The sequence below is a fragment of the Amphimedon queenslandica genome, unplaced genomic scaffold (genome assembly GCF_000090795.2).
Source record: "Amphimedon queenslandica unplaced genomic scaffold, v1.1 AMPQUscaffold_13516, whole genome shotgun sequence".
In the NCBI taxonomy this organism is placed as follows: Eukaryota; Metazoa; Porifera; class Demospongiae; order Haplosclerida; family Niphatidae; genus Amphimedon; species Amphimedon queenslandica.
In genome coordinates this window covers 175,420-185,328 of record NW_003546248.1, presented here as the reverse complement: position 1 = coordinate 185,328, position 9,909 = coordinate 175,420, and the positions used below count along the sequence as shown (strand labels likewise).

Below are 9,909 nucleotides of genomic sequence, written 5' to 3'. Positions count from 1 at the left end.
CAGTCACACGTGGTGTCACACTCCACCCTTTTATTAACTAGTTGATAACTAGGTAAGAATGAGTGTTGAGCTCTTTGTTAAAATCGGGCTCTCAGAGGCCAAAGCGAAAGAGACACTAGCCAATCCAGCCGTTTCAAAGCAGCTAGAAACAGCCATTAATAAAGTACATTAAAAACAGCGAGCAAATGATTAATAATGATTAATTTTTTAGTGTTTGGAATCCTTGAAAGAAGAAGAGCTAGATAAAAGTGTTGGTAATTTGTTATATGGCATAGCCTCTCGTTATAAAGGGTCCAGCGAGAGATTAGGATTGCTGGTGGATTATGTCAGCACAAGGAAAATTCACTCCGACCCTCAACTAACAGGTAATTAATTAATTAATTTGATTTAATTAAAATAGTTGATTAATTTTTAAAAGCTGCTTTTGATTACTTGAAGTCTCATCCTGTTGATCCGATCAATCGTTTTGAGTTTGAGGCAATGTGTGGGGTGGGTGTGGTCGTCACTAGAGACGATATCGTCATGGCGATAAGATCTGCCATTGAAGCTAATAAAGAAGAATTGATTGCCAAACGATATAACTTTAATATTGGAAAAATAATGGGTAAGGACTAAGGAGACATTGCAGTTTATCTATAATATATTCCTTTAAGCTGGCGTAAAGTCTAAATTGAAATGGGCTAATGGTAAATTGCTAAAAACTGTGCTGGACGAAGAGGTGGGTTTGGTTTATTATTAAGGAGGTGTGATCTAGCAGGATTATATAGATTGAGTCTTTGCTGGGGCCAAAGACAGAGTCTGATAACGCAAAACAAAAGAAAGAGAATAAAGTAAAAGATATTGCTGTAGAATAATGATGTAATAATAATATTTGAAGGTGTCTTCTAAAGCTAAGACAGTTGAAGTTGATCAGTCGGTCGGTGCTGGGTCTGAATCATCTGTTCAGTTGGTGGGGAACGCACTCAAATTTCATAAACCAGGTTCTTCTATTTAATGCCCATATATGATTACTGTGTTAATGATGTACATGTATGTTATGTGCAGGTGAGAATTACACCACTGAAGGCTACGTAATGACTCCAAACACAATGAAACTGTTAGAAAAGCATCTTCAAGTCACTGGAGGGCAGGTAATGGGTACGGCTACTGGGTGGGGTTTATTGATTAATTAATTATTAATAGGTTATAACGAGGTTTCCTCCAGAGCCTAATGGTATCCTACACATCGGACACGCTAAAGCAATTAACTTTAATTTTGGATATGCCAAAGTATGACTGCATACACACACACATGCACGCATCTCATTATAAACCCTGTGTAGGCTAATGGCGGAATAACTTACTTGAGATATGATGACACGAACCCTGAGAAAGAAGAGAAGAGATTTATATTAGGAATACAAGAAATGGTTGAATGGCTTGGTAAATGATTAATGGGCGTGGCTAATAATTAATCAACTAATTAATTAATTAGGCCATAAGCCATTTCAGATCACACATGCCTCTGATTATTTTCCTCAATTATATGAGTTTGCCGTTCAACTAATAAAGAGGTATTATTATTATTATTTTTAAAAATTATTATTAAAATTATTTAGGGGGTGTGGTTACGTGTGTCATCAACAATACGAAGAGTTGAAAGGTCACAATCCTCCTCCAAGCCCCTGGAGAGACAGACCAATACAGGAATCTCTTGACCTTTTTGAAGTATTAAATATTAAGTGTCTAAAACCTTCTAATCCTTCTCCCTCTTTCTCTCTCCTTAGGACATGAGAAAAGGTAAATTCAGCGAAGGTGAAGTAAGTGAATACCTGGTTATAAGCCACGCCCCTAACCACACCCACAGGCTACCCTCCGTATGAAGTACATTATGGAAGATGGTAAACAGGATCCTGTGGCATATCGTATCAAGTATACCCCACACCCACACACCGGTAGTGACTGGTGCATTTATCCAACGTATGACTTTACTCATTGTCTCTGTGACTCCATTGAGAATATAACTCATTCTCTCTGTACCAAAGAATTCCAATCTAGGTATGTATGATATAGTACCTTTAGTCCACTTTATAATTTTAGAAAGAGGTTACTAAAAATGATTAATTATAGCAGTAACAGATGAATCAATTCAATAGCATTAAAAAAGATAAATAAAAAAGAAAAATTAATATTGTAGTACCAGGAGTTCGTCTAATTGTAATTAAGTAGACTTAAAAGTTAGTTCTTTCCCTCTTTCTCTAGACGATCGGCCTATTACTGGTTGTGTAATTCACTGGATGTCTATTGCCCCGTCCAATGGGAATACGGTCGTCTTAATTTGTTGTATACCGTCGTATCCAAACGTAAAATACAAAAACTGATCACTAATAACATTGTCAAGTGAGTACTGATAATAATAATAATATAATACTTATATTGTTTGTATTGTCATTAGTGATTGGAATGATCCAAGATTATTTACACTGACCGCTTTAAAGAGAAGGGGGTTCCCTCCAGAAGCTATTAATAAGTTCTGTGCTAAAGTAAGTGAGAGAGAGAGAAAGAGTTATTATTATTTATATCATTTGTATTATTGTTGTGTAGGTTGGTGTGACTATGGCTCAGACAATACTTCACCCAGACATGCTTGAGTCTTGTGTTAGAGCTGAATTGAATAATACAGCACATAGGTGTGTGTGTGTGTGTGTTTGTGTGTGTGTGAGAGAGAGAGAGGAGATAAGAATGAATTATGATATTATTTTTATTATTTAGAGCAATGGCTGTGTTGGATCCATTGAAGATTGTAATTGATAATTTTCCACACAAAAATGTAAGTACAATAAGCATCTATTACTTGTATACCCTCCTCCTTTCCCTCCCAATCAATAGTCGGTTGATATAGATGTCACTAATGTTCCTCATGATCCTTCCATGGGGTCTCATTCCGTCCCGTTTGATAAAGAATTGTTTATTGAAAGAAACGACTTCCGTGAAGTAAGTACATTAGTTTGGTTCTCATAACTCTGTATTTCTATTCTAATGCCAGACTGCAGAATCAGATTACAGACGTCTGACAATGTCCCAGGCAGTGGGTCTGAGACATACTGGATATGTAATGAGTGTTAACAATGTTTTAAAGGTATGAGAGACAAATTAATTAAACACGGTCTTTTTTTATATCATTATTGGTGTTGTTAGGATGATACTGGCTCTGTTATGCAGTTAAATGTCAATATTATTAAAGTGTCTGAAACTGATAAACCGAAAGCATTCATTCATTGGGTCTCATCGCCAGTGATCTGTGATATAAGATTATATGACAGACTGTGAGCTATTAATTAGTACTATTAATATTAATTTTATTAACTAGATTTTTACATGAAAACCCTGAGGAGAGACCTGGAGGATACCTTAACGATGTCAATCCTGTAATAATAATAATGATTATTTTTTATAATTAATGTTATTTTTTAGAATTCTTTGATATTAGTGAAAGGTTATGTGGACAGATCAGTGATTGGTTCTGCTCCTCTTACATCGTTTCAGTTTGAACGTCATGGCTACTTCTGTGTGGACTATGACAGCAATGATGATAGAGTAATCATGTACTATAGTATCATTAGATCTAACTGTATCTCTCTCTCTCTCTAGTTGGTTTTCAATAGAACAGTGACACTAAAAGAAGATGCCAAAAAATAGTAGACAAATGGAGTAATGTTTTTGTTGACAATCACAATCTATATTTTGTAACTTCTTATACAAATTAATAATAATGATAATGATAATAATAATAATAAGACATGTAATAATAAATGACACAAATAAGTACAGTATATAATCATTACACCTAAAGTTGTGGTGAGTAGAACTGTACAGTACCTTTGCAAGACCCAGCTGCTAAACACATTATATCTGAGTTGAGTCTACTTGTAAGTACTGGAGTACTGCAAGCTTCCTCGCATACACTGATTACCTTAAACTCTCCCTCACTTGGAGAGTTGTCACAATAATACTGATCAATATTAGTACAGTTAGTATCAACAGCTAGTAGCCTAACTCCGTTTTGGTAGGGAGAGACAAGCAATCGACCGTCAGGACTAAAGCTTATCTCTTTTATGTATTCAGCTGCACCTTCTCCAGAGTATTCAGTGATTGTGTTCAAGAAACACTTTGATGTGTTATGGTAACTATGATATGATGACACACCCAAACCACTTCCATCGGAATCGGTATCTGAATTAATGTAAGGATCAGGATCAGGATCAGTGTTAGTGCTAGGATCACTGCTAGTGTCATATAGTTTGGTTGTTTCATCTAATGATAAATACCCATCATCAATGACAACTCTTACTGTTCTAAATGCCAGCAATGAACTGGAATGATGAAGATCATTAGTAGGAGCAAAAGCAAGTGAGAGTGGTGTCTCATAGCAAGGCTCGCCTAATTCACTGATAACACGTATCGATGGCTTGTTTTTATCATTTGATGAGCATAACTCAACATTGACAACATCACCAAATCTCAATGGTGCCTGGGCTGGAAGACAGTTGCAGATAGAGGCCACAGACTCACTCTCGAAATCATTAATAATATAAATGAGGTTTTTCCTAGTGCTGATAGCCATTGTGTCACAAGAGAGTTTCATCCTCACTCCATCTTTTATACCAAATAATAAATTATCCACAGTGCCCTCTGCATATTTCTGAACCTCATTAATATTCCAATATCGGACTCCATCATCAAAAGCAATGGAATAGAGCTTATTGGTGTCGCGATCATACTCAATGTTCTTTACCCATCCCTGGTGCCCTCGTAATACACCAATGCAATCTACACTCGACCGAAATTTCCTAATATCCCACAGTCTAATGGTCTCGTCATCTGATCCAGTAGTAAACATGAAGCTATCAAGGAATGTGATGATATTGACTGGGTCATTGTGAATGTACGGAGCAGAGTGGACACTCTTCTCCAGTCTGCTGTCATACAGTGAGCATGATTTGCGGGAGTGTGCTACGAGGAGCGTGTAAGGATTGTAAGGACTGAACTCCATATTGAATACTGATCCATATTCAGATTCAATCACTGGGACTCCAGCTGAGTTTAAAGCAGATTTCTTGGAGGCAGGATGCTTAAATCTCCTGTATATAAACTGACGCAACTGTTCATCGATGCACAGTGCCTCTCCACTGATCAGAGACTCTCTGTATCGTAAATTATGAGAGAATGCACTGCCAGCAGCCATTATTATTCTTTTTTGCAGTAGGGCGTGGCTAATTCATTTAGGCCCCGCCTCATAAGCCAAATTTTATTGTAAAAATTTTAAAGGATAAAAAAGTAAATAAAATTTGCAGCTTTGTGTAGCAATATTATTTTTTATAAAAGTTGTGTGGCGTTCTGAGCTGATTCCGTTGCTCTCTCTAAGTCAAGCAAAGCATCGAAATCATCGTCGATCTGGTGTCGCTCTGTCATCATTGAAGCTGTATCTTCAGAAGGCAAAGTAGGAGTCTCGTATATAGGTGTGCTGGGGGGTGTGGCGACCTTTTTAACTGTAGCATATATTGGCATTGATTGAGGCGTGTCTTCAGGACGGCCATCTTGTATAGTGGGTGTGGTTTCTACTTGTATAGTGGGTGTGGTTTCATCTTGTATGATAGGTGTGGCTTCATTTTTTAGAACGTTACTTGGTGTTGTGTGATCTATGATAGCATAGCCTTCTTGTACCGAACTTTCAGTGGGTGTGGCTTGTAAAAATGAGGGTGTGGCTTGAGGTGTTGTGAAATCCATTAACATATCTTGCTGATCTATAAAGATTAAAATTAAAATCATGTAATAATAGACGTTGTATATTTCTTTTAATATACCTTGTTCCGTATCCTCTGTTAATGTTTCTGTTGGTAGATTCATTAATTGCGTTTCTAAGGAGCTTCTAAAAGACCCAGTGCTTTGCGATTTGGGCATTCCCCCTCTTTCTCTCCCTCCTTGCCACTTCTCCCCCTCTCCTGTCAATGGGGAGGGAGGGGGAGGGGGAGAGAAAAGCCCTGATGACGTCCTTGCATGGTACTCTGATTGTATAGCAAACCCTGTCTATAATGATTATTAATTATTGGTTTTCAAAGTAATTTTTAAAATACCATATCTTCATACTCTCCTTCGTCTTGTGCTGCGTAGTATTCTTGAGTGGGTGGGGGAAGGGGAGGAGCTTCGGTTGTACTGCTAATTGATTCATTGCCCTGTGTTGTTTGTGTAAACATGTTTGTTGTTGTTTATAATCTATTACTGACCATTATCATGTTAACGGCATATTTAATTGCATCAATGATTGCCTGGTAAACCTACAGTATGTAGATAATGAATGGTGATATACATGTAATTGTAGCAGACTGAATATTGATTGGATTTTGCAATTTTGGTAGTGTTTTTGGCTGTGGCAACATCAATTTTGATCTGCATCAGCTCAAACATTCATATGTTAATAGAAATTGAGAACTCTTTTCTAGCCATTTTTTGAAAAAATATCCCATACTATTATAGTACAATTCAAGTTTTTAATTTATGACCATCTCAAATAATATTATGAAAATACCATGGGCATGTATGGATTATTTTTAAATGGCTCCAAATCACCCTAAATGTTCAAATACTTATTTATGTCCTTATGCTGTGTAGAAAGTTTTTGCCAATTCTGAGCTCAGTTTCTAGTGTTATGAGCACTTTTTAAAAACTAGCAAATTTTGATAAATGCCCAAGGCTATATATAGCTTATGGTTTTTTGTAATGGTTCAGAAATCACCCCAAATTTTTATTACTTTTTCTGATACGTATTGATGTTCTTGTACTTTGTAGAAAGTTTGAGGTGACTCTGACTTCAATTTTTAAAGTTATGGTTGTTTTTTTCAAATGGCCATTTTTTTGAAAAAACCATGGGCTATAGCCCATGGTTTTTTTCAAAAAATGGCTCCGAAATCACCCCAAATTTTTATTACATTTTCTGATACATATTGATGTCCTTATGCTGTATAGAAAGTTAGAGCCGATTCCAACTTCAATTTTTCAAGTTACAGCCATTTTTATGAAAACTCCAAAATTCTGAAAAATACTCAATAGCCCATGGTTTTTCAAAAAATGGCTCCAAAATCATCCCAAACTTTTATTACATTTTCTGATACGTTTTGATGTCCTCATGCTGTGTAGAAAGTTTGAGCTCATTCCGACTTCAATTTATCAAGTTAGGGTAATTTTAAGAAAATGCCAAATTTCTGAAAAATACCCAAGGCTGCCCATGGTTTTTTCCAAAAAATGGCTCAGAAATCACCCCAAATTTTTATTACATTTTCTGATACATATTGATGCCCTTATGCTGTGTAGCAAGTTTGAGCTGATTTCGACTTCAATTTTTCGAGTTACAGCCATTTTTGAAAGTGTCAAAAATCTGAAAAATACCCAAGGCTATATAGTCCATGGTTTTTCAAAAAAATGGCTCCGAAATTACCCCAAATTTTTATTACATTTTCTGATACATATTGATGCCCTTATGCTGTGTAGAAAGTTTGAGCTGATTTCGACTTCAATTTTTCGAGTTATGGCCATTTTTAAAAGCGTCAAAAATCTGAATAATACCCAAGGCTATAGCCCATGGTTTTTTTCAAAAAATGGCTCCAAAATCACCCCAAATTTTTATTACATTTTCTGATACATATTGATGTCCTTATGCTGTATAGAAAGTTTGAGCTCATTCCGACTTCAATTTATCAAGTTATGGCAATTTTAAGAAAATGCCAAATTTCTGAAAAATACCCAAGGCTATAGCCCATGGTTTTTTCAAAAAATGGCTCCGAAATCACCTCAACTTTTTATTACATTTTCTAATACATATTGATGTTTTTATGCTATGTAGAAAGTGCAAGTTGAAAAGTTTTTGAATTATAAACTGTATGTCACATCAATTCTAAAATACCACTTAGTATTATTGAATAAAAATGTTTAATTCTTTCATTTTTGATGTAATTCCCTTACTTCTTTTCCAGACCTGTCACTCTCAAATACGTAACAAATGAACTTGTACTTTCCGTTGTCCCATTCACGTACAATAAATCCAAACAACCTGTTTCAGTGATTACTCACTAATAACTATAATAATTAATATTTATCATACTTGTTATTATCCGGATGGCATGCACAGTATGAAATGTCCTTCATTTTGAAAACATGATTGACTTGACCACTTTTAATCTCTGTCAAACTATTAGTTCAAGAATACACGAAAGTTTTTGACAATATTTTTACTACTCTCTCCTTTCTCCTCTCTTACCTAATCCCTCTGTGTGTTATATTTATATTAACATAGTATGCTGCCATTATATTCTTCAATGCTCTTGCTGCAACTATCCTTCTAATAGTCTCTTTCACTACCCTAACACCTTAAAAACAACAACAACAATAATAACAACAACAATAATAACAACAACAACAACAACAATAATAACAACAACAAGCAACGATTGTGTAGCCATTACCTTGGTTTTTATCAACTTCAAGAGATCCCAAGTATCTTACTGTAAATGATTTTCTGTAGCCTGAGGCCACTGCAGCCTCATCCATTGCTTGTGTGTCATCAGCGATTTCCAATAGCTTTTGTACTGATTGCTTTCTGCCTCTCCCAAACCTAAATAGAGTAAATTAATTTTAATAATATGTGTGGGTGTGTGTCTTACGGTGGTGGAGGTGGTGGGCGTGCTCTCTTTTGTTGTTTTTGTGGGTGTGGTCTCGGTGGTAAAGGAGGCGGGGCTAACTGCTTTGTTGGAGATGATTGCGGTATTGATGGGTACTTGGGCAGTGTCGAGCTTGAATGAGATTGGACGAATGTTTTAACTCTTTCCCTCTCAATTCTAATTAATTAAACAAATTAATAGTTAATTAATTAATTGTACATGTACCTAACTAGATCCGAATCTGTTCTTTCTCTTGTGTCAATCTAAATTTCAATTAATTATTTTTAAAAGTTATTTATTATTTTTAATTACTTCTAGCAGGTTTCCTACAGCCTCAGATTGCATTTGCTTCCTCTTAGCATTTACAATATTAATAAAAGTAGCAATCCACTATTAATAGATAATGATAATAATATTTTATTATAATAGTATAATAATAATAGGCATTACTTCATCTCTTGACTTTGCACTTTCAGCTTGAAAGTAAAGTGCTCTAGAGAATATTATTTATTATATTTTGTTATGCTTTTATACTGTTACTTTCTCATTCCTCCTCCCTGTTGAGTTTGTTGTACTGTTATTATTTGAAATGCGTATCGTCTGTCATCAATATCAGTTGATGAAGCATCCACCCCAGCTGCTGTCAAGTCCAATAATATCTCAGCAGCCTAACAATAGCAATGATAATAATAGAATTCATAATTCATGGTTTTTGTTACTAACTCTGTTCAGATGCTGCCAGTAAAGCAAGTGTTCTTTTGTATAGAAATATATCCTCTCCCATTTTGATCCTTGTCTAGTTATGATACATCATGCATGTACAATATTTAATGTCATCTTACTGTCTGTACATTAGGTATCCTGATTTACTCTGCAACTGGAGATTGGCTGGCTGATACTCAACAAATGGATCTGTTACCATATAGCATGAACACCAATTAACAATATTAGTTATAGTACCTGATGGGTCTGGATCAGGTATACATATCTGAGCTGATTGCTGTTCCAAATATGCAGCAATTGATTTCTGGCTCTTTGATAGCTGTTCATACTCACTCCTCACTCTGTATAAGGTATGGCTATTATCCATTTATCTATTTATTTGTTATTTACTTTTGAATTTCAACATTTAGCATTGTCAAGAACTTCCCAACTTCATCAGTTAATATTTCATGGCCCATCTTGAAATATGCAAGCTGCAGAAAGAGCATCATTGGCA

General features: G+C 35.5%; 3 protein-coding genes across 3 annotated transcripts; 1 reads left to right on the top strand and 2 right to left on the bottom strand.

Annotated features, from left to right (window-relative positions):
• Positions 1-24: 24 nt before the first annotated feature.
• Positions 25-3,758, top strand: LOC100638072 (glutamine--tRNA ligase-like). Its single transcript, XM_003382987.3, has 23 exons — positions 25-163; positions 212-365; positions 419-604; positions 654-718; positions 768-830; positions 878-980; positions 1,045-1,130; positions 1,183-1,269; positions 1,323-1,422; positions 1,475-1,553; positions 1,599-1,707; positions 1,767-1,799; positions 1,847-2,037; positions 2,242-2,379; positions 2,435-2,522; positions 2,584-2,669; positions 2,752-2,809; positions 2,869-2,973; positions 3,026-3,118; positions 3,178-3,305; positions 3,350-3,407; positions 3,454-3,576; positions 3,631-3,758. Exons 1-23 carry the CDS (start codon positions 59-61, stop codon positions 3,676-3,678), a joined length of 2,286 nt encoding a protein of 761 aa, XP_003383035.1. The 5' UTR covers positions 25-58; the 3' UTR covers positions 3,679-3,758.
• Positions 3,687-5,245, bottom strand: LOC105314018 (DDB1- and CUL4-associated factor 10-like). Its single transcript, XM_011407917.2, has one exon. The coding sequence runs from the start codon at positions 5,222-5,224 to the stop codon at positions 3,827-3,829; it is 1,398 nt and encodes a 465-aa protein (XP_011406219.1). The 5' UTR covers positions 5,225-5,245; the 3' UTR covers positions 3,687-3,826.
• A 63-nt stretch (positions 5,246-5,308) lies between these two features.
• Positions 5,309-9,903, bottom strand: LOC105314014 (DCC-interacting protein 13-alpha-like). Its single transcript, XM_019999603.1, has 17 exons — positions 9,804-9,903; positions 9,651-9,754; positions 9,533-9,602; positions 9,414-9,486; positions 9,231-9,358; positions 9,141-9,183; positions 9,003-9,080; positions 8,916-8,953; positions 8,694-8,867; positions 8,496-8,644; positions 8,291-8,399; positions 8,135-8,221; positions 7,996-8,083; positions 6,264-6,314; positions 6,114-6,212; positions 5,844-6,066; positions 5,309-5,783 (listed from the first exon to the last, which is right to left on the bottom strand). Exons 1-17 carry the CDS (start codon positions 9,899-9,901, stop codon positions 5,356-5,358), a joined length of 2,040 nt encoding a protein of 679 aa, XP_019855162.1. The 5' UTR covers positions 9,902-9,903; the 3' UTR covers positions 5,309-5,355.
• Positions 9,904-9,909: the final 6 nt, after the last annotated feature.

Bases quoted from the DNA above. Each gene is read 5' to 3' on its own strand.
- LOC105314018 (XM_011407917.2), bottom strand. From the start codon at position 5,224: ATGGCTGCTGGCAGTGCATTCTCTCATAATTTACGATACAGAGAGTCT.
- LOC105314014 (XM_019999603.1), bottom strand. From the start codon at position 9,901: ATGCTCTTTCTGCAGCTTGCATATTTCAAGATGGGCCATGAAATATTA. The intron at 9,081-9,140 runs GTAATGCCTATT...ATCTATTAATAG, and splicing joins GTGCAAAGTCAAGAGATGAA to TGGATTGCTACTTTTATTAA. The intron at 8,400-8,495 runs GTAATGGCTACA...GTTGTTTTTAAG, and splicing joins TGAAGTTGATAAAAACCAAG to GTGTTAGGGTAGTGAAAGAG.
- LOC100638072 (XM_003382987.3), top strand. From the start codon at position 59: ATGAGTGTTGAGCTCTTTGTTAAAATCGGGCTCTCAGAGGCCAAAGCG. The intron at 2,670-2,751 runs GTGTGTGTGTGT...TTTATTATTTAG, and splicing joins TTGAATAATACAGCACATAG to AGCAATGGCTGTGTTGGATC. The intron at 3,306-3,349 runs GTGAGCTATTAA...TTTATTAACTAG, and splicing joins ATAAGATTATATGACAGACT to ATTTTTACATGAAAACCCTG.